Here is a 24,882-nt window from a genome sequence, read left to right as displayed (position 1 = left end):
CCATTTCGGACCAGAGTCAAAGGTGAGACTGCAGGAGGAGAAGTGAAGGAGTCAAGCGTCCATGTTGGCTCCATAGTGGTGCGTCTCCAAATCAATGGTGGCCCCAGTATAGAGTATCCATCACGCCTCTGTTTCAGCGGGGTACTCTTCACAGGAACCTCCATTTTGGCTCAGTCCCACTGTGTGTTTATAGGGAAACTGTTATACTTGAACATGTGTTCCCGACGTTTGCAGGCCCTGCACACTGGACAGGATCTTCTTCTGGTGGCCTGCCAGAGTCACGCCCATCTTAGACAGCTCACTGAAAGGGAAAATAAATCATATATATATATATATATATATATATATATATATATATATATATATATATATATATATATATATATATATATATATATATATATATTTTTTTTTTTTTTTTTTCATAATAGTTCAAGTGGCAGATACTCCACCAAAAGCAGTTACATAGTGCATCTTTAATCTGAAGCCACTTTACCTGACACTGATGTAGAGGATTGAGTCTAAACTGACATATCCCGCACTAGAGAAGTTCTCCTTGTACTGGCCCATTTTAATGGCCTCCAACCACTCGTCCACTGTGGTTACACTGAACTCTGGAGTCGTTGGGTCCTCCCTGCTAAAGATAATACATCTGAGTCAGGTTCTGCCAAAGGTCACTGTGGACTACTACTTTTTTGTAGAACATAGAATTGGTTGCTAGGTTACTTTTCATGTGTTTGTTGGTCTGCCTGTGTCTCTGGATTTGATGTATTTACAGGAAAGGTCAGAAATGGGCTGTTTGGTGTGACTCCGTATGTCTGGATGAATGTTGGAACACTGGTGGCTTGGCAGAGGTCTTCTTGTTTCACACTGTATAATTACATTTTAAATCTTGAGTAGTTTTTCACAGATCTAACAAACATGTATATAATGTTTGGCATACTGACCACACTGAACTGTTGGCCAGGTCACGCAGGCTGGCTGGGTTTCTAATGAGTTTGTCCAGGATTGTGACAATCTGTCCAAACTTGGGTCTCTCGCTGCGCCCCTTCTCCCAGCAGTCCAACATGAGCTGATGTAACACCACAGGACAGTCCATTGGAGCTGGAAGACGATAGCCCTCATCTATTGCTTTAATCACCTTGGAAGACAAAGTAATGTTGTGAATAAAGTAATATAATGAATCAGTGCGTTATCAACAACAGTTTATCAATCAGTGCTTCATGTATGACTCACATCCTGGTTGGACATCTCCCAGTAAGGTCTTTCTCCATATGAAAGCACCTCCCACATGACTATGCCATAACTCCACACGTCACTGGCGGAGGTGAACTTCCTGTAGGCTATAGCTTCTGGGGCTGTCCATCTTATGGGGATCTTTCCTCCCTGTAAATGGGAACAAACTGTTAAAACATGCATGCTGCTCTGTAAAATAGCAGGATTATTATATCTAGTCATGTCAATGATATCCAAATCTCATAGTACATTATAATGAAGATATGCATCTCACAATGTATATCGTTCAATATTTATTGTTGGAGAGGCTAACAAAATTATTTATCTAACTTTTTTCCTTTTAAAATGTCTTGACAAGACTTTAGTGTGAATCGTAATTCAAAGAGTTCAGAAAGCACTTAATAACACTGAAAAGGAGCAAAAAATCATGGTCTAAGTAGGTCCCTCTCATTTCGGTATATTGTGAGCTTGTTTGTGGGTTTAGTGGCGTGAATAATAATATGACAAAGAAGAAAATATGAATTATAATGGGATGTATTGGTGTAGAGAGGCGAGTCCACGTTGAGAGCCAATGTGATTATACAGTATTAGTCTACTGCACTCATATAAGAGGATTCCCCTTGCCTGCTGCTTTGTCTTGGTCACGTCTTTCTTCCCTTCTAGCATTACTCTTATTAACCTCTCCCGCTGTTGAACCCTTGCCTTTGTTGCTGATGCGTAGATCAAAAGGACTCTATAAAGCTTGCCGTATGGCCTCAATAGGCAACACAATACATGCCCCCTCCTTCTGAACTTGTTTTGTCTGACACTCACGCACGCACCATTCACTCACTGTACCTATAGGGCTTTCTTTTTAACATGCTGCTACTGCCTCTGCACTACCTAACACTGCCTGAGTCTGCCTGGCCAAAGTCAAATAAAAGACAAAGTTGTCAAGTAGCTCAATGCTGTACTTCCATCACCCCCAGTCCAACAGTACCCATTCTTTTCTCTATATGACAATGCTGGCTTGAATCTTCCCCTGGCTTTTCCTATTCATCCTTGGATCTTATTTGATATCCTCCGTCTCTCCCCCATCTCCACCACACCCCCACAGCGCCCGCAGCTCTCCTTCTAGGACTCCTGACATCAGCCTGTGTATGTGTGTGTGTGTGTGTGGGGTGTGTGTTGTGCGTGTGTGTGATTGCAATAGAGCAGTCAGCGCTTGATACACTCATCCCAGGGCAATGCTAATGCCATATTAAAAATAACATCCTCAACACTTCCTATGAATATGAATAATGCCAACTCCTCGTGGGCATTTTAGATGAGTTACTCCGCTGTGGTTTAACTCACTGACGTTTGAGTTTCAGAGTGTGGATGCTGATATTACTGAAGACTTTCCATAATACAATAGACTGGTGGGGGAGGAGGCTGAATTTAAATACTTTTGTGCATTATGATAGAGCTTTACTTTTCAGTGTCAAGGTACACATTATTGCCATTTGATTAAGTGTATTCAGTTGAAAGACTAGGCATTTTTCTCATATATAATGCTAAAGTAGGAGATGTACTTTTACTTTTTTGCTAACTTTTTTCATCAAACGTAGTGACTTGAAAAAATGTTTTTTTCTGATATTAGTATTAGTTGTATATTATATTATAGTAATATAAGTAATATTCCCTGAGCTTACCATTCTACAAATATAATATAATTCTTCCTCAACAGTACCATGTGGTCTTATGCCAAGACCATTCAAACTTTTCAGGAAGGTCCAACTTTTTCCTATAAGTCATTTTTTCACTATTGATACCTGCTCAAAAAATATCAAATTTTGATTTTAGTATCAATTACTATGTGGATATTGACAGTACATAGATAGACAACAACATAATCTTACCATTGCCCCACGAAAGTAAAACATAACATGTAATGTGAATGTACAAGTAAAAACAACATGTCGAGCTGGTTCTTACCCTGGTGGTGTACGCAGCCTCCGGGTCGTCCTCCAGAACTCGACTGAGGCCGAAGTCGGACACCTTACACACCAGGTTACTGTTGACCAGGATGTTGCGCGCTGCCAGGTCTCTGTGCACATAGCTCATGTCTGACAGGTACTTCATCCCAGAGGCAATGCCACGCAGCATGCCCACCAACTGGATCACTGTGAACTGACCATCGTGTTTCTGCACAAAGGAAGAACAATTAATGCTTAACTGGGTGTACTTAGCTCAAACTTGCCTGTTTTTTTAATATATAAAAAATGTATTTATTGAGTGATGAGTAAACAGTAGCTCAGTTTGTAGAATGATTATTCTGATTCGAAGGTTGGCAGTTCTAATCCCACTAGTGACGTAAAAAACACAAGTGGTTGAATGGTCAGATCTGTAGATACTGATAAAGGTTAACAGCAGATTAAATATTCAGGCTCTGGCATTGGACTGTGCAGATAAAATGAGATGAAATTAATAAATTTCTGACAAAATAATTAGCCACCATTGCAAGATAGGAGCAGAAGTGATGTTTGTAAAATGCATTATTCACATGAAGGGTGAGAATTGAATAGAATAGAATAGAATAGAAATAGTAGTATTTGTATCTTATCGAATTGTACCAAGTCTGAACTTATTTTGACAACAAGCAACATGAATTCTCCCAAATCAAACTGAAGCAAAGATCTGAAAGAATCCTACAAGTGTGAAATCGGTGCAGGCTAAACTTTGCTTTCAGCTCCTGCCTGCGTTGCCAAGTGTTCTCGTAGACCCCCGATTTGAGTTGGCAGAGGGAGTAGCGTATGTCTGATCAATGACTGTCCGCCTCATCTTCTCCTGCCAATTATTTCAGCCCTGGGCCAATGGTCTCTGTTAAAAAGCCATCCATGTTATCAGTCACCCTCTCTGCTTTATACATCATCTCTGTTACACTAGCTTCATTCATCTACGTCTTGGATTCGTGCGCTCTTTCTGCATGTACGGGTGCCTCTCCTCCTGTCCCCGTCACTCTCACTGGGCAGCTGTGGAGTAAGTTAATTAGCCCGTGGTTTTTGTGAGATGCTGATTGATTGGACTGTCTAACAAACCTACAGACTTCCTCTATCAATCTGCCCACCACACCGGACTGCCAGGAAGGAGAGGGGGGAGAGAGGGGGGCAGGGGGCAAAAGCAGGGCACCAAAGTCCTACAAGGTGATGAGTAAGATGCATGACGGGATATGGAAATGTTTTTTTTTTTTTTGCAAAATGATACAACCACGATTAGGTTTGCCTATCTTATAAAGGCATTTTTAGTACAACAATTTTATCAGAGAGAAAGTCGTGAAAGGAATGCCAGGAAAAAATATTATTATTACACATTATGGCAAAAAATTTAATGCCATAATGTGGAACATTTCAGGCAAAGCAATAACAACACGGAAACAAGCAAACAGCAGACTCTCCACCAGAAAAGTTACACCATACACCTATAACACTGATATTTATCATTCAGATTTGTCATGATGTTTTTCATATTGTTATATATTCCACATTATTATATTTAAATTATATTAACACTTTAGTGTACTTGTGGACTTTGCTTTGTGTAGGGTCAGAGGGCTCCTCACATATTAGTATTTTGTTATTTCTGTGGGACAGCTGCTTAATAAACAGTGAGTCTAATTAAAGACACATGGTGGGCAGTAGCACTGACTGGCTGTAAAACTATAAAACTGTTTCCATAATTATATTGTGCCACTGCACTGCCTCTTTACGAGTCATTTTTACACCGCTAACACACACCCCATGTGTGTCGCTGTGTATCCCGACATTACATTCTTTGGCTGTTTTCATCTGTCAGAATTCATTTTATTTTGCTTCAGTGTTGCTGATGGGATTGGTGCCTGCTTAGCGCTCAGACTATCATCACTGACTTAATAGCATTGCAGTGATTTTACTGGCAGACAAACAACGCTGAATATGAATCAGGAAACAGGAAACAAGACACTGGGGCAAAGTTGTGTTAAATGTAGTTGAGGGTGAAGCGATAAGACTGTAAAATATTAAAGGAATCATCATTTGTGAAGTCAGTCATGATTTTATCTTATAGGGTCTATTCTCACAGCTCTTTGCTCCAGAGCCAGACTTGAAGGACTAATTCCTTCAACACATCAATTCTGTTAATGGCATATTGAGTGACAGTCTCCTCCAACTGCTGTCATTTTGTCGATTTCAATAACACAGAAATACTTTGATTTGAAAATCTGGTCACAGACGAGACCTTCACCTCCACTATATCTCAAATGTCTGTCTTTGGTACTTTGAGGGAAAAGTCTGAAAACTTGATACATTTTAAAACACTGTCTTTCAGTGAAATAGTGTAGTTTGACTCATTGTTTTGTTCAGTCAGAGAACAAAGTAAACCTAAAAAAGCTTTTTATTGACTAACTACTGCTACAAGGGTTCACACCCTTTATCATTGTCAAATATAACAAATAATAACTTTTTTAAAAGGGGAGGGGGGGCATGGTAGTTTGTTACCCTCAATTCCAGTATATTTTATTGAATCTTGTGCTGGTCTAAACTTATCTTGATCTTTTTATGACAGTATCCCTCTTTTATTACTTAAAAAAACACCAAATAAAACCTTCAATTTTACCTCCTTTTTACAGTTGGAACAGCATTTTACACCTGGCTTTTGTGTGCAGTCCTGCCAGCCCTTAACCTTGCCTTCAATGTCATCCCTGTATTGCTCCTAGCTGTGATGTGAACACCACTTCTCACCTTGAGGAACGTGTCCAGTGACCCATTCTCCATGAACTCTGTTATGATCATGACGGGCTTACCTGCAAAAGAACACAACAACGAATTATTAATATTATTACCAGAGTTACAAGCAACAAACTATAAATCCACAGGGTCGGGGTAGTCTGCACAGCTGCGGTCTGTGTCTCCCTTGGGATAACTAGCATGTCGTCATCAGTCACTTTGACAGGTTCTAATCAGGCGCTGCCATAAACGCCACGAGATAATTAGAATGGACCGAGCCACTCCTGTGTGTGTGTGTGTGTATGTGGAGGCCTCCAGAGATCTCATGAATACTAATCAGCCACTAGGGGGGGTTAGGGAGGGGGTGAAGAGAGGTTGTGGTTTCTTTGCACCTGTGTGTTTGTGTTGACTGACAACCACCGTGCACTCTTGAGATCCCTGCATGGCATCTGCCGGAGCTTACAAATGATTAACAGAATAGGTGGTCACAAGTACATGTAGCCATAGAAAGAAAGGGAAAGCATTTGGTGAACCATCCCCCCACCAGGGATAAGACAAAATGGGTAAGAGTAGTAACAAATGATGGTGTGTCTGTGTCAGAGGGGAGCTTGTAAAGGCATAGATAGTGACAACTGTGATGAATAGGTCACAGGGCTGCAGAGACGCTCAAGAGAAGAGAGCTTTATCAGGACATTATAAGAACAACACAAAACAACACGCTAGGATACAGTGCAAACTTAGAAAATAGAAGGGTGTCCAGGATATTTTTTTCATTAGGATGCAATTACACTATGGAATTTTTCCAGTATTGTGTCAATATGTGTATGTATTGCGTTCATATCTGTTAAAGGCTAAACTATGTATTTTAAAATGTCATATATAATTTTCATATTGCTTACAGTGTATTTCTTTCACTTTCTAAAAAGGATGTTGACTGAGAAGTATTCACAAACATAAGCATATAAGCTGATATTTGATAAGTGCTCTTGAGTGCCTACACTTAATAACACTTGTATTGAAGTATTGCCACTAAACTTGAAAACCTTCACTTTGAGTCTAAGCAAAGGAGGACCCTCTATGCATTGTCGTGGTAATATTTGGGTCTCTTGTTTTGGTCCATCAATACAGATGCTTAAAAATTCCCCCTTATCTTCACATTTCAAATATTTATTTATTTTTCAGATGTCCACAACAAGAGACCTGTATCCAGAAAACAAAGGCATACTGGGGGAGCTCAACTGGTCCACATCTCGTCACGGTGAAGACACAACAGCCGCTCTGAGGCCTGAGAGATTGCAGGTAAAGACGGCAATACATCAGCCTAAATGAATTCACTATCTCCCACAGCACACGTACAACAGTGGGGGTCAGACACACAAACAGGGGCCCGGGCTCCTGGTGCGGTGTCGCCTGTGACAGTAACATTAGTCTCAGGGATAAAAGTGAAAGAGAATTGGATTTTCTTGTGCTGCGGGTGAGGATGGCTGCAGCATTTATCTGCACACGAGGCTCTGCACTGTGACTCTGTGGACATGTGTGGCACAGAGGCACGCTCCGCTCTGGGCAGCACCAGCAGTCAGAGAGGGAGCCTGCTCTGCATGTTATGAGAGAGGGCTCTTTTTAATAGGTGAAAGGACCAACTAATTGAGTTGTGTTAATAGTCAACTGTATTTTGTTCATAAATATATATGTCTAAAATGGCTTCTTATTAAGATATAAAACTCCATTGACCAGCTGTTTGAAACAGTATAACTAATTCTCTAATGCTTCTCCATAGTGGCATTTCACTGTAACAAGCAGCAGATTTTTATTTATTTAATTTGTATTTTGGAAAATGCATATACAGTTTTTTTTTTTTATATAGAGCTCAATTCGCAAATGCAAGACAACACAGTATCACTCAAACATGCATGAATCACTTAAAATACGACTCTAAGTAATCTGGTTGTGATTAGGGATGGGCATTCGATGAAATTTTTTTAATCGATCCGTCGGAAGAATTAACGATCGATTATCGATTAATCATTAACGTTTTTATATTAAAATGATCATCATTATTATTACTATCTGCACTACTAATCTGCATAAATAAATTCAACTTTACGACATATAAACCGTAATGACTCTAGAGCCACATCAATCCGTTTGACATTATAATGTGTTTAATTCAGTTTTGCGCAACTCTCACAGAAACGAAACTTAAAACCGCATCGCTAATTTGCATAAACTCAGCGAAGATAAAACTACAGCTCTTGTGTCGCTCATGTGGTCAATTTCTGTCGGATTAAAAGACATTATTCAGTGGAATACAGGTTAGTGTGACCATATTTGCGTTTGTCAAAACCAAGACACTGTATGGGGGGTGGGAGGTGGGGGACTCGTCATCGACATTGTGCGACTCTCACCTGGTAAAACTTTTTCCCACTGGACACCGAAACATATGTGCTGCTTTGTACACTGTGCACAAGGACTCACACTTGTCCCGAACGCAACAGAAAGCGTGGAATTTCTTGTACAAATCATCGTTAAATACACATTTGTGCTTCGGCACGCTGCAGGCTGACCTACTGTTTGTGTTTGCTCGCTCCTTCTGAGTGCAGAGAGCTACATGTACGGACCCCTGTTTGGTCACGCTACGCACAGCAACCTACATTCGGTTTGTCGATTAAAATTAACGTAATCGATGAAATTCTTAATGATCAATTATCGATTAATCGATTAATCATGCCCATCCCTAGTTGTGATTGAAAATCCGTCTAGCATGGTTAAAGGCTCATAAAAGGTAGTTTTGGATTCCCTTAAGTTTGTTTTTTGTACAAATGTTTCAAGGTGTTCATTCATTCGCTCTATAGAAAGTCATCCAGTGCAATCCTATACCGTGTGTTTATCTTGAACATGGATAGGGCAATCTAAATCTCATATTGTACACTGTAGACAGCTCTGAAATGGAAGCCATCTTTAAGAAACAGACACTGGAAACCAATTACATGTGTGTGCATGTGGCTGCTACTGCAGTGTCCCTCTTGTGTGTTTCTGTGCACTCCATGTGTGTTTAGGATATAACCTTGAAGCCCAGGTTGTGAGCGGCAGGAGTCAAGAGAGACTTTCTATGAAAACCATTTATCTCCTTGTCTCTTATTGGAAAGCCCCACAAACCTCCCATGTAGTAACTGACACACTATTCATGCTATCGCTAGCCATCATCTGGACACCTGCCATGCAGAATTATCCCCACAACACTGAAAGATAACAGATGTTACCAATATAGGCCCCCCTCATGCTGTGTATTAACTTGTTCGGTACTTTGTATATCAAGCACACAATAACTTGCACAAATGCACTTGTCGGTTGCTATAGTCTACACAGCATGCTCCATCGCGCTGTGTATACATTTGAAATGCAGACATCTCAGCAGCAGAGAAGCCACTTTAAATTCCCAGCACAAAACAAGCCTCCATTTCTTCCTGAAAGCAACTAATTTACTAATCACATTCATATTCATTCAGATGTATTGCTTTCATTGCCTTCAGAAATAACACTAACATCGAGCTTAAAACCACTGGCTCCCCAGGAATGGATGTGTGTGCAGATTGGCTATTGATGTTGTGCCAGGTGGAGTGTGTTATAGGATAGATCAGAGAAGAGACTGAAGAAAACAAAAAGACGCAAACAGCTCTTCATTAGGTCGGAGTAAAAGCGTTGTCAGTCATTCTCAGTTTGAAAATGAGTGAAGCGTGCAGTCTAAACCTGGTAAATGACATTATGGGAGCTTGTTATGAGCGCCTGTTTGTTTGTGGGCGTGTCGATGTGAAGCGGTAGGGACTGTACACAACTGGACGATTACATTATGAGCGGCTATCTGTGGGGCAGCATTACCACATTATTGAATGAGGTGGCCCAAGGTACAAATGAGAAAATTAAATAACTGCTGTATTGATTAATGCTAAGAGTCCGGACTAAATGATACAATGCTTTTAACACAGGGCAGATCTTTGGTTTGAGGAAGTGGCATGCGTTGGGAACACACAGACAGAAACTCAATAACCTTATCTTCTCTACACCCCACCCACCCCCCTCCTCCCCTCATCCCCTCTCTCTCCCTCTTCCTCTCTCCTCATCTCCTCTGCTCATCTCCTCACGTTTGTCTCCTCACTGTGGATCCTCGGGTCTATCCTCACCATGAATCTCCACAGCCTCATTTGTTCCTGAATCCTTTCCTCATTTCCTCCCCTCTTGTATCCTATCTCATCTTTCCTCACTCCTTACCCCCCTGCCCCACAACCTTTACTGCCCTATTGTCTTGGCTGTATAATCTACCCTCTATATGTATGTTTAGAAGATCTATACACACATTTTGGCAGTGTTTTCAATATAATCATTTGCAATATTTTGTTTATGTATAATTACATCTTCTGATTTTGCTATTCCATTTAACATTCATATTTAAAATCCTTTATTATGTTTTTTAGTCAGCTACAGAGACACAGGTTCTTTGTACCTTTCCCAAACCTGGAGAAGTTTGTTACAGGAAGTATATGTCATTGTGTTTAACTTAAATGGCAAATGAAACCCAGAAAGAACAAAGAAATCATCTCTCTCTCTCTCTTTCTCTTTCTCTCTCTCTCTCTCTCTCTCTCTCTCTCTCTCTATACATACATATAGTACTATACATATACATATACTTCTGTCCTCCATTGTCTCAGCTGTGTAATCTCCACATCTGTATACACGTTCAGAATCGATCCTTTTACATCACTCTCACTATTGTTCTTAGGACAAAGACATGCAGTTAGAACTAATGACTAGTTTCTTCGCCATAGAAGACTGAATGGAAAACGCATGTTAGCATTTTTCCCCTGATTTAACAACACCTTGGAATGGTGTTTGTAAGTGTGTGTCTGTGGGTAATTGAGGGTTTTTTAAATGAGCTGATAGTTGCAGTGATTGTGCACCACATAAAGGACCTATGTCGAGAATGCGGGATGGGGTAGATGAAGCCGAGATTGGAGAGGGTGGGGGTGGCAGAGCGACAGAATCTCAAAAAGATCTATTTTTTCTGCTTTTCTGCATGTGGGGTTGTAATTAGCATGACAATAGCGACAATCAGGTGACAGACAGCAGAGAAATTTATTGGAATGGCACGCGGCAGGGGCCTCTTAAAGTGCAGCGTGCACAATGCACTTTCACACAAATGTCGGCATAAATAATCCTACAACAGCCCTCGCCCTACTCGCACCACTGTTACCGTCACTTTTCTACACATATTCTGAACAATTATACTGTACAAAATGCTCTAGCTGTAACTGCCAGGGTCAACACTTTGCCTTTAAACATCAGACATTTTAGCCCATTAACAGAGTTTAACATACATCAAATTCACTAATTACATTTTCTGTATACTAAACAATAAAGCTATAAGCTGTAATAAATTCAATTGTAATGCAACTAGATTTGGTCAGATTTAGCCAACAAGCTTTATCTTTTTAAATGATTCAGTGCTGAATTCCATTGTATTTTCTTTGTTGCTGGCAGAATTTTAACCTCCCTGTGATCAACTTTTGTTTTTTCCATTTCCAGTTGCGAGATGACTTTATTAAGTTTTTTGATTTGGCTTGCAAAATATTAAATTACAACTATTAAGACTGAAGTTTTCATTATAACCAGTTATAAAATACCCATGACCTAACTACGCAAATTAATCTGACCCAGACAATTTGTTACCACCACAAGAAGATTGTACTATTCTAGCTCCTATGTGTATTTTCTTCAGTTCCATGCTTAATATTACTTGCTTACTTGAAAAATAGTTGTCGCATCACATTTCACATTGCAGGCAGCTGATAGCTTCAGATATCTAATCAAGACCTGCCACCGACAATTTAGATCGTATAGTACCCTTTGCCAAACAACACAAACAACGGGCAATATGCTCGCACACTTTAATACCACAACGCCCATGTAGCCCACCCCGTCCCACCTGAGCCCGGACCAGTCAGGGTCAGCCCGCTTGATTAGACCTCGGCCCGGCGTGAAGGGACCAGCTGGTGTAGCAGGAAAAAAAAGTCCTGAAGGAATTATTGACCCATCTCAACTCTCACCCCAAATCTAGCCAGAGCTGTGACCTGTGAAATTACTGCTCTGCTAGTGAGATTTGTTTCTGAGGGGCTCTATCAGCTCCTCAATGCGCCGTAAAGACAGGTGAGAAGAGAGACAAAGGAACCCCACAAAAAATACATAAAAATGCTAGATGCAGCTCCAAATGGAAACATGCTTTATATTCATACAGAACAGAAAACAGAATACTTTGTATGGCAGTTACATCGTGTTTTGCTGATTCGACAATTGTCCCCAGTCGTGAAATGTTGAAGGATTCTGGCAGTTACAGCTGAATTATTTTGGTTATTCTCATCAGAATTGTCAGTGTCCTGTAATTGCGTGTCTGGCTGTCAGGAAAAACACATTACATTTGGCCACGGCAGTTTTCTCGACAAACTGCTGGAAATCAAAGGTCACAGTTTACATCAAACATTATTTACACAAGCAGAGAGAGAGAGGGACAGGGGAATGAATGTGGTACGCAGTTTGGCCTCTGAATATTCATGAGGCTAAAACACATCCAATTAACTCTATGAATTATTAATATTCATTAGTGGAGGCTATGCATATGCATTTGCTCTTTTGTTACAGCCCCTTGTGCCATTGTGTGGGTGGACAGGAAATCTTTTTGAGGAAAAGACGAGCACTTTTTAATGCTGATTTGTGGCATTCACTTTTAGGAATGCAACAATAGTTCAAAAGGTCTTATCTTCTGTAGTTTTGTAAGTGGTTTGAAGTAGATGCTAACCCTTTAATACGATCTTACCATACTGTTTTACAAGGACTATGTTTTTGCTCATGTGACAGCACTTTACAGGATACACTCTACTGCCTTACTGGGGGTGTTTTATAGTTCATATTTTTATAGTTTAATGTTGTGTCGACAAGTGGACATGGTCAACAAAAATCTGGAGAGAATCTGTGCCAATAAAAGGGAGAGGGAGCGGTATGAGATATGTGGAGAGCTGAAATCATGGCGTGGGGAGGTATTTGTCCCAGAGCAGCTGATAACACATCACATATCTGCTCCATCCAGACCTTACCAACAGCACGCCCACCACAACAGACACTGACATAATCATGTGAGGTAAGAAAGTGGTCATTTCTGCGAGCTGTTCAATCACCTTCTGTGTCAGTGTGCAATGTACTCATGTGGTCTCTGTCATTATTTGCACTATTGAGGTGGTGCCTTTATCGAAACTCACATTTGGTGACGACTCCCTCCAGCCTGATGATGTTGGGGTGGTCAAACTGTCCCATGATTGATGCCTCTGACAGGAAGTCCCGCCTCTGTTTGTCTGAGTATCCTGCTTTGAGGCTCTTAATGGCTACGTAGATCTCCCTTTTTCCTTGCACCCGCAGGCGACCGCTACACACTTCTCCAAACTCTCCTGTTACACAAAGCATTTTAAGCAAGAGGAAAAATAGCTCCTGTAGTTTTTAACACTGCACTCACCTGCTCCTATCACTCTTTCTATTCGGATATTGGAAGCATCAATCTCTTTGGCAAAGTCCCGTATTGCCTGGTTGGGGTCTTCATAGGTGTGAGGGTGGATGTACGTTCTGCTGCCAGGAAGTTTGACTGTGGAAAGATAAAATAATACAAGAAACTGAAAGATGTATTCAAATATAATTCATGCCATTGTAGAACATGCTACATCCAGCTGGTATATTTGTATAGTGTGGATGTGGGCGATGTGTTTTGAGTGACATTCTAAAATGGTTACATAATTCCAACACATTAACTTCTTTGTGTGCATAAAAATGATTCAACGTTTTAACAGGAACGCATAAGGTGCAACGCTCTGTCAGCCAATGTGGATTTTCAAAACTGTGAAGAGCAACTCCACTAAAAGTCAGCTACATGATGTTTCACGCTTGTTATACATATAGAGCTTGGTGTACCAACAGAGTATGTTCTAAATAAACAAACATTGCAGTGAATTTGAATGAGGCGTTCACCTGTGTTTGAATGTAGTGTCCTTCCAACTCTGATTTTGCAGAGGAGGAAGAAATGCTCAAAATATATTTAAGCACAACTATATTTACTATGGAGATGTAAAAAAAAAACAACAAAATGCTTAACAAGATTGAGTACACTTAAAAAGATTTAGAAATTTTACTATAACAACATCTGAGGCCTGCATGTTTGGTTATTTTCAGCCTCGTTACTGACAATAAATGGTTTCACTTAAATTGCGTTTGCTGCTTATATCTCTTATATATATATATATACATATATATATATATACACACACACACACACACACACACACACACACATACATACATACATATATACATATATGCTTTACTGCAACTGTCATCAAACATAATTCACTATTTCTGTAATGTGCTTTGGTACGTTGCATTAAATATTTAAAAATGAGTCAGTGTGTAATCACTATTGTGTTACTAATAGTTTGTTTCTCTCTATTTTCTTTTACCTCGCCCATGCTGAAATTGCATCTTCTCTTCATCAGGATCCTGTTTGGCCTTGATGTAGCCACAATGCCTGAGGAAAAATGGGGAAAAAAAAAAAAAACTTGAGTGAATTATTGTTGTCAATCTACAGAATTCCTCTGTAAATGCATTCGCTGGAGTCTGTAAAATATCTTTTCATCTCGATTTTTCCCCATTGTCTCTTACTAAGACAAGCCTGGAGCAAATCAACCAATTCTTCTCCTATTCTTCAACCTGTCACTTCCACACTTCACTCTGAGCTGTTTGGCGCCGCGGGTGGAGTGAGATTTCATGTGTCCACAGATACTACTTGTCCGAGGGGCTCCAATTCATTCGATAAAGCACATCTGTGGACCCCTCTGGCCCTTATAACCACTGCCTCCAGCACCATGGCCTGGTCACTCAGCTCATCTGCATACAAACACTATAGGTCACTGATCAAAACCAAAGTATTGATAATATTGATTGTCTTTATACGCTGCCCTATGGCCGTAAGGAAGTTTTTATTTTTACAAACCCAGTGGGATAAAGAAAATGTTGAATGCCATATGTTCAAGTCAGCCCATTTTCTCTCTTTTGTTGTGAAAAAGAGGATAATAGCTCCAATCAACCATAACCCTGTCCAAGAGATTTATAACAGCTTTGATTCAGCTCATTCTGTGTTTGAGACTAAAACCATAAAACTATATGATGAGGTTTTTATTGCTAGCTAAAACTAAACATGTTATACTGCAGTGCAAATCAAGTATTTGTAAATCATTTTTTTATGTTAGATGAGTATAGCATTTATAAAGTTGCAGTGAAATATACAACCACGAGACGATGAACTGCATGAAATTAGTTTTTGAAATTAAATTATATTGCATGTATGCTAATTGTTATATTGCTCTATAAAGTATGCAAGCAAATATGGAATGAACTCAAATTCAACAGACTAATTGAGATTGTTGGTGGTCTACCATAAAAGGCTGCCACAGAAGCAGCCATCTTCAATTTGTTTTTAGTGTATAATATATGTCCATCATTAATATTCTTCACTCCACTGGCAAATATAAAGGTGAACCTAATTTAATTAACATTTTATTTTCCATTTTATATGCACCTATGTGGTTGTAACTTGTACCAGACATTGGCTGTTGGCCAATGTAACTGGCAGCAATATTAAATAACAAGTCTCTGTTTGGCTTTATTATAAAACTAGAAGTGCAGTGGGAGCACAAAACATTGTCCCTATTTCACAATGATAAAAATACAGCACAAGACCTGTGCATAAACTGTACTATCAATAAAGCTTTCAGCGATAATGAATCCACCAAACTTCTATCTTGTGTTTTTTCACTGACCTATTCTGAGTATTGTATTACAAACTAATACAATTTAAAATTTATAGAACCACTCTTTTTTTTTCAGATCTACACAGAAATACAGTGTTCTTGGCCATTATAAGATGATATTAAAGACTGTTTAAAATATTAAATTGTCATGATTTACTTTTTCCTTTATTTTAACTTTTCACCTTCCCACTAGCATCTACTTATATTGTCCGCTTATGCTACAAACTGAAGTAGCTGACTATTAAAAAAGAAACATATTTTGAATAATGGGTGAATGACTGGTGTAATGGGTTTGACTAAGAATGAGACTCAGTCCGTTGGTGGTTAATCCCATGTTGCCTTTACACAGCTGACTGCTCGACCAGACCACAACCAGACGTCAATATGGCCTCTTGGGAATACATGGGCAGACACCCACATTGGAGCATAAAGAGGAGGGGACAGAGAGTGTCCTGAAAGGGGGATTTGAGGACCCCACCTGGTTCTCAGCTGCGAACCCACAGCCGATCATTAGACCCCTGACACACGTGGGACATGTGTTACCGACATATGGGGAATACGGACTTGGGTGACACCTCTGCACCAAGCGTGATCGTCAAAATCTGTTATAGCGCTACGGCTGCATGTGTTAGGGTGTCGTCATGGGTGCTGGCTTTACGGGTGGGTGTCTGAAAGGGAATGAACACATTTCCATAGTAATTACATAGCGACTCATTTCTCCTCTCCAGTTAGAAGTGTCATGAATCATTAGCGCCGCAGTCTTAAACATGGCGCGGACCCCTGACATGGTGCTGGCTTTTGTTTTTTCCCCTCCACAGCTGTGCCTCTGTCTCACACATATCTATCTTCGGTTTAATATCTTTGAAATGCCCTGACCTGTAATTTACAACCACTCAGGAGAGTACTATGTGGGGGCCATGTTTGGAGGCTACAGGTAGATCATGTATTGCATATGCCATCCATGTTGGAAAAATGAATGTTAGTTGGAAAAAAATGTCAATGTAAAATGTAATTCATGTAATTCTTTTTTGCACGTATTTTTCCTTTTCCGTAAGCCTTAACGGAACAAAATACAGAAAAATAATTAGTGCTAAATTGATCATTTTAGCTGATTTAGTTATTTTCTAATAAGAAAGAACTTTGAATTAATTTATGCAAATTTTGAGACAGCCAGGAATAAGATATTCTAAGCGAGTTAAAACAAAAACAACTGGATTTACGTAGTTTTTTGAAGCCAATGTGTCATTATCAACCAGATGGCTTTTTCAGTTACGCAGGATGCCCCGGTCACCACCCACCTCTACATCTGGTGAGAGTAGTAGTACAGTTCGTTTTAACTTGCTTATAAGAAATAACTTTTAAAATATTTTTATGAAATATTCACAGCAGTTTCTCAAAAGAAAATTTGACTTGTTACTTTTGCAATCTTTTTCTATTACTAGTTTACTATTTTAGTGATTAAATGCCTATTTTCACACAATAATTTGCACGCCACATGACTGCGCAATACATACAAGCATTATTTACATCTGTTATTGATACTTTGTACTGCCTTGCTGCACTATGAAGTTGGACTGTATCTTGCTGTTGAAAAACCACTGTTGCGTTGAGCTACCATCGCATTGCTCTTTCCTTTACTTTTTTCGCACACTGGCAAAAACGTACATGCAAATCCAACCCGGCCATATCAGTCTCACTTTTCCCTTTTTATTCTGTTCCACTTGAGTGCGGACAACAGGCGATCCCAGTCCTCCAAAGCCACACACTGCACATTTGCATATCAATTTACTTTTTAATATAAGACTCTGTCACTCGAGACCCATTTGTCATTCCACCTTCATAGGGCTCTATCCATATATTACCCCAGCCCCTCCCCCCTTGCACTTCCCGCTTTTTTCCCATTCTGTTTCCCACTGGCCTTTATCTCTCGTGGGATGTTATAGTCAGCGTTAATCCTTGCTTTAGCTTCAATCATTTTGTCCAATAGCCCACATATACCATTATTCCTCTGCTATTTCTGTCCCCTCACAGTGCCATGGTTGCTCTGTTGTGTCTTCTGAAAGAAAATGATAGAAGGAAATGCTATTGGATAGGTTCAATCTGGTTGTATATGACAACAAAAGATTGAATAATATATCATATCTCAAATCTAATTTTTTACTTTGCAAAGAGTGTTATGCATTGTGTAAAGTCCTTCTTATTAGACAGTGGAAGTTGCAACAGTGCCCTAAGGAACAAATAACATGGGAGAGAGCAGGAGGACTTTGGCGGACACAACAAAAGATTTACATAGTAATAAAAAGATAGACTCGGGGCTTTGGAAATAAACTTGAAAAAGTGCAACTGCATTTTTGGCAAATAATATAGATAAAAACAACAACTAAAGGAAAGAGTTTATATATCTACAATGTGGACATGAAAGGCAAAGAAGGAATCATCATGTGGTATGGTAGTTTTAATATGGCACAAATATCCTTTAAGTGACCTAGTTATTGATATTAAAATTTGAGTGGATATTGACGACACTGTGGAAGGACAACCAATGATAACCATATTCATCACGAAGCCAAAACATTATCGACGTATTATTAAAATCACAACAAACTGAAGCTACAATGATCTTAAAACAAAGTGGGCTTTTGAGAACAGTAGAAAAGTGACCAGTACAGTGCAGTAAGATCACTCACGCAGACAGAATGTTGTCTTTTTTCTCACCTCCTTCTCTCCTCCTTTCTTTCTTTCTTTCTCCTGCACTTTCCTCTGGCTAATGAAAATGAAAAAATCACTACATCATTAGTCACCCTTGCTCCACAACACAATAAAACGACACCTCGCGCCCCGCTGTGCCCATCTCTGCTGCTCATTACTCATATTAATGGCTATTTTATTTAATATTAAGCCTTTTAATAAAATATAATTGCTGCAACAGAAATCAATGAATTGAAATCATTCTGTGTTATTAAACCGTGTACAGGCAACAAAATAAAAATTGACGGGACACTAATAAACTCTGTGGTTTTTCTAAATGCTGATTAGTGCTAATTAATTAAGAATGGGGTGTGGTGTGAGCAGTGCGACTGATGTAAGTGAACTTGACGCCATCTTGGTTTTTGGTTTATACTTGGCTATACTATGTGACCAAGATTTATCCAGGCCCGGGCTAATTATTAGAGAGGAGAAATGATTAGCTGTAGAGTTATGACTAATAAATCTGTCTGTTTCATTAGCTTGCTGTTGGGAAACATTTAATTTAGTGCGTCTCATTACAGGCGCTGCTAATAAAGGCAGAAAGGAACATGGAAAGCAAAAAAAAGCCATAAAAGATAGAATAGGATAGACCCGTGTGTAATTGGTGTAATGTAGAAGGATTTTTAACGATCTGGCGAAAAGGTCACGCGACTCGAGGACGCAAGGAGACAAGGCAAGGAAGCAAGGGAGTGTGTCTGGTGTAATTAACTCAAGTGTGGCCATATATTTGCTAATAGGTAGGTGTGAAACCAATCAGCGTAATGACTGGACTCGATTAGGCCACGGTGCTAACATGTGTGGTAAAACGCACCATAAAGTTTCCAAAGCCAAAAAAGTGTCCATGCAATGTTTACAGGAAATCTGACGCATACCACTGAGACATCTGCTCATTTGCATAAAGCACAGAGAGTTATTCTTGCACCTGAAATGACATGCTGCCATTATTTCACTGCTTGATGTAAGCTACTTTTCCAGGCATTTTGCAGACAAAGCTCAATTCAGATGCACCCCACAGCTTAGCAACCTTAATTGAAAGTAGTGGCCCATAAGCAACACATACAAAAGTGGCTAATACCATTACACACGTTATTGTCATGTGCGCAGCGGCTTTGTCTCGCAGTGTTTTGGCTGCAAAAGCATTATTACTGTTATTATCAAGCAAACTACCCAAAACCACCCACAGGGGTATATGAGATGAGTCCTATCTCGAGCAAATTCTGCGCAGCTTCCATTTGGCAAGTAATTTGGCAAGACGCTAGCTATTGTTTGTGTTTTCGGCTTCTTATTTTTGCATAATTCAAAATAGATTCCATCATTTTCTTCAATTTTCACCACAAATCTGACTGGATTTGGGGTAATTTTAATTCAGATTGGCACCATCACTTTTTGGTTATACATATTATTTCAATTTCACTGCCTGAATGCTGTTGTGGTTGTTTTGGAAAAGTTTAAGCATGTATTAAAGTTGCTATTATCTGTATGTTCTCTTTGTTTAAGGCAGACATGTCAACCTCAGGCTCAGGGGTCAAATTTTTGCCTGCAGTACAATTATATTTGGCCTGCAAGATCATATCAAATATGTATTAGAGCTGGCCCACTGGCTACAGATAGGCTATAGAGACATTATTTATTTAAAATGTTATTATTATTTTATATTATGCTTGCTCTGGATTCAATGTTTTCGCAAAACTATTATTAAACATTTATTTTAATAAGAAAAGGTTTAACATTACATATCGCGAAAGAAGAGAAAAAATGCAGATGTTGTTGAAATTTTTCAATAAATATATAGTTTTGCCCACGACTTAAGCCCAGTTTTTAATTTTGGCCCTCTGTGAATTTGAGTTTGACACCCCTGGTTTAAGGGATTCAATAAGCCTAATTTTATTAAATATTTTTACCATTTGCGCTATTTTCCAATCTATGTTATAATGTTGTTTCCTCATCACAACACACCTGGAGCTGTTTTGTTGTCTCAGACAGTGGGGTCTAGAGGAAGAGGTGCTGGAGGGACCATCATGGCAGGACAAGCCCCTACATGGGGCGTACCACCGGAACATAACTGAAGTGGCTGATATCAAGAAATCCTAGAGGGCTGGTCTGAAGGACAGCACAGAGGCACTCATCCTGGCTGCTCAGGAGCAGGCCCTGGGCACTCGAGCAATAGAGGCCCAGATCTACTGCACCAGACAAGACCCACGGTGTAGGCTGTGCAAAGAGGCTCCTGAGACAGTCCAGCACATAACTGCAGGGTGTAAGATGCTGGCAGGGAAAGCATACATGGAGCGACATAACAAAGAGGCGGGCATAGTGTACAGAAACATCTGTGCAGAGTACAGGCTGGAGACCCCAAAGTCAAGGGGGGAAACACCTCCAAATGTTGAGGAGAGTGACTGAGCCAAGATCCTGTGGGACTTCCAGATACAGACTGACAGGATGGTGATGGCGAACCAACCAGACATAGTGTTGGTGGATAAGAAACAGAGCAGAGCTGTGAAGGTGGACATTGCAATACCAAGCGATGGTAATATCAGGAAAAAGGAAACCTGAAAAATACCAGGGCCTCAAGGAGGAGCTGGAGAGAGCCTGGAAAGTGAAGGCATCAGTGGTGCCCATGGTGATCGGAGCACTTGGTGCTATAACCCCCAAGTTGGAAGAGTGGCTACAACAGATACCGGGAAAAACAACTGACATCTCAGTCCAGACCCGAGCTGGATGAGGATGAGAGAGACTAACCACCGTGGAAGGTGAGAAACACATTTTATCTATATCTATATCTATATCTATATCTATCTATCTATCTATCTATCTATCTATATCTATCTATATATATATATATATATATATATATATATATATATATATATATATATATATATATATATATATATATATGTGTGTGTGTGTGTGTGTGTGTGTGTGTGTATATATATATATATATATATATATATATATATATATATATATATATATATATATATATATATATATATATATATATATATATATATATATATAAAATGTGTGTGTGTGTGTATAGATATAGATATAGATATAGAAATATAGATATACACATTCCAGACATCATTGTATATTTCTGTCTCCCAGCAGCAACAACAGCGCACACAAATTAAAAATGAACGATTACTCACAACACACAGGGCCCTTCATTTGGTTCTACCATTTCCCAGTTTCTTTTCCAAACACAAAGAAGCAGTTGTTTAGTGGCAGTTCTTTGATTTCATTCCAGTCTCTCATTACCTTTTTAACTTGCCTGTTCTTTTCACCACACCTTTCATCAACTCTCCCCATTACAATGCTCCTCTCTCTTTGCAGTCATTAAGTTTTAAGAATAACCCCAGGCTGCAACAGATGCTACCTCTACTAGCATGCATGTTATCAGGAGGTGTTAAGGTAAAACAGTTAGCTCCTTCTATTAGCTCTACTGTCTCCCCCCGCTCAAAGACATCTCATTTCCCTTGATGTTTTACTTTGTGCTTTGTTATACGTTTCTTAAAGGGCTCTACTTAAACACTGTACAGACATAAGCTTTTGCAATGAAGACCTTTTCCTTTATGCCTACATTAAAAAGTCAATATTAGCCATGGTTCCTTTCTTGTTTAAATTTCCAGACATTTTTCTTAACAGATTGTGGCCCTTGACCCACTGTTGGAAGTCTCAGAGTCAGACAGCAGATGTAGTCGACAAAGGCAAGATTAAGAGATGCAGCAGATGAGAGGGAATAGTATGAACAGAGTAACTTCATGCCGACTTCACACCATGTCTCTTGATGCAGAAAAAGGCAAGGATCCTACGCACAAAAGATGTACAGTAATAACTTTGTACACAGAATTAAGTTTTTATACAACTGCACTCAATTACACTCACACTCACTCAAACACTTTGGATAAGTCAAGAGCACTAACCACAAAAAATCCGGCCCAGAAAGAACAGAAACTTTGTATCTACTGTGTTGTCACGCATGGGTGGATGAACTTTCAAACTGGATTTCAATGCTAAGGATATCAGGCTAGATACTCAATACCATGATAACACAAATGTTTTTGACATTAGAATGTAATTTAACACAACATAATAGTAACTTCATGTCACTTACTTTCCTGCGGTCTTGTTTGGGTTTAGATCAAAAGCATTATCAATTTTTGTCTGTATCTACTTTATCTGGGTATTGATGTTTTTGACCATCCTACTTACTTGAAAGCATAAGTACATACTATTGTTTTTGTGTTATGGATTGCAGTTCCATAAGAAAAACTGTTAACTTAAGTGCAATATACAGTTTCATCCAGAAAGCAAAATCCAAGAAAGACACAGCAGTCTGGCATCCACCCAAGCCTCCAGCTATTAAAAAGAGTGTATCGTTAGACTGCAGACAAAAGCAGTGAATACTCAGATGCAGGGAGGGAGAAACTGCAACATGTTTAACAAGAAGCTAGAGGAGAACGCTTTTTGAGTGAAAGGCCATCTGCCGGATCCGTCGCAATGCCAGTCCTTAGCTAGCTCGCACCTGCCAAGTCTGTGCCTCGGGAGGGACAAACTTCCAACACACACATTATCAGCTATGGCATTCTCTCACAGGGCAATAATGGCGACCGTGTGGCAGTAACTAGAGTGATTTGTCAGTGGCGTGTGGCGTCTGAAGAGGTTTTTGATGTTTTCCAGTGTTTTCCCTCCTGCGGTAACAATAGCATAACAGTGGTGTATTAAACCAGACCAGAGTGGCACAGCAAATCAGGCCGTTTATGAGGTGGTGCTGTTTGGGACGCTGCCAGCACAAATGCAATGTGGATGTAAAACCAGGAAGGAAACTGCAATAGAGCATAATGTTGGAACCATTTTGTGTTGGAAGGGAAACTGTTGAATCACATAATGGCACGCTGCATTCAGGTCTTTAGTTTGTTATTAGCTAGAAAATAAGCAGTAATTTTCTTTAAAAGTAAATGCATGTTGTTCAAGTAGGGCCAAAACAACTGCACTCGTAAGTAGAGTGTACTTGTAAGAAGGGCTGTCACAGTTGTTACAATTTCAATCTTGATTTCACTGCAAAGGAAAAGGCTTAATTCTGATTTCTATACCATAATTAGGGATCAAGCTTTTTCAGTTACAATATTGATAATGATACTTAATACTTTTACTTTAAGTCTGGGTATCAGTACTTTTGACCACCCTTTCTAAAACAAGATATTGCCAATCCGGCCTTCAAACTATTTTTGTTGGTCCCCAGGGATCCTACTGAATTGACCCAAATTATTATAGGCAGGACTTTTTACTTTTTTCATGTATCTCAATAACATCTCACTGCATTGTGAAACAAACCTAAAATTTGTGTTCTACAACTTTTAAAACATGCTGTGGCTCTGTCAAACTTGTACTTAAGGATACTTGGATCAGTTGAATGATCACCAAAAGCCAGGGTACAATTATTATTCACCAAAAAGTTGTAAGTAAGCTCTAAACTTTAATGTGATTCAATGCCTTTTACTTTAAGTGCTCCATTTGGCCCTTTCTGACAACCAACAGGTCCCATATGACCAGGGAACATGAAGTCAATGGAAAATCAAACTACAAGAGCTCTCGGACAATGATTAGAACTGCTGACATTTGGACAGAAAAGTCTTTAAAATCTCTGGTGGGAAATAGTTCAATAAGCCCAAGCCCTCACTGTCAATTTTCCCCTGAATCTCATTATGATCCACATCGAGGGCAAATGCATCCAATATTAGATACATTACACCAGTCGGGGCTGTGAATTGCAGCGCAAATTCTCATCCAAAAGTAAATTTCAGGAACAGAACAGGAAATGAAAGGCAGACAGACGTGTTGGAGAGCAGGGCTGAGGGGAGTGAAATGAGAACACATTGGAAAAATGGATTCTTGTGTGATTGACGGATAAGATGGCAGCTTTGATAGATGAAAAGCAGGAGGCAAGGACTTCACCAGACGGGGAAGATACAGGATGATATATGTTTTTTTCTTTTTACATTTTCGCTAAATTCCTGTGAAACCGCACCGGATGACACTTGTGTTGCATATAAAGGTGCAATCGGCCACCCGCCATTTTCCTCTCTCCCTCTTTTCATTTTTCACAGCCTTTCTTCACAAATTCTACTCACCACTCAAGCTTTTCTACTGCTCTCTCCATCATCACCTCCTCCTCCAATATCTATACCATCCAGTCATTGTTATTGCATGATTCTTGCTCTAGTCCCCTGTGCCATTTCACACCACTGGAAGCACACAGGTTGTTTAATCGAAACAGCAAT

The 24,882-nt window shown here is 39.6% G+C and overlaps 1 protein-coding gene across 3 annotated transcripts in view; it reads right to left on the bottom strand.

Annotated features, from left to right (window-relative positions):
* Positions 1-201: 201 nt before the first annotated feature.
* Positions 202-24,882, bottom strand: part of epha4b (eph receptor A4b) — a 78,985-nt gene continuing 54,304 nt past the window's right edge. The window contains exons 11-22 of one of the 3 annotated variants that reach the window (XM_055151851.1): positions 23,486-23,508; positions 23,009-23,029; positions 20,651-20,660; positions 14,501-14,568; positions 13,510-13,635; positions 13,259-13,444; positions 5,973-6,034; positions 3,193-3,402; positions 1,237-1,386; positions 948-1,141; positions 497-637; positions 202-301 (exon numbers count right to left, since the gene is read on the bottom strand). In XM_055151851.1, the coding sequence (XP_055007826.1) occupies positions 202-301; positions 497-637; positions 948-1,141; positions 1,237-1,386; positions 3,193-3,402; positions 5,973-6,034; positions 13,259-13,444; positions 13,510-13,635; positions 14,501-14,568; positions 20,651-20,660; positions 23,009-23,029; positions 23,486-23,508 (1,291 nt within the window). The remainder of the gene's footprint in view (positions 302-496; positions 638-947; positions 1,142-1,236; positions 1,387-3,192; positions 3,403-5,972; positions 6,035-13,258; positions 13,445-13,509; positions 13,636-14,500; positions 14,569-20,650; positions 20,661-23,008; positions 23,030-23,485; positions 23,509-24,882) is intronic. The other 2 variants (XM_055151849.1, XM_055151850.1) reach the window with 2 other exon arrangements.

This window comes from Boleophthalmus pectinirostris, unplaced genomic scaffold (assembly GCF_026225935.1).
Source record: "Boleophthalmus pectinirostris isolate CB_2022bp ecotype Guang Dong unplaced genomic scaffold, ASM2622593v1 HiC_scaffold_16, whole genome shotgun sequence".
Taxonomy (NCBI): Eukaryota; Metazoa; Chordata; class Actinopteri; order Gobiiformes; family Gobiidae; genus Boleophthalmus; species Boleophthalmus pectinirostris.
This window is presented reverse-complemented; position numbering and strand designations above follow the sequence as displayed.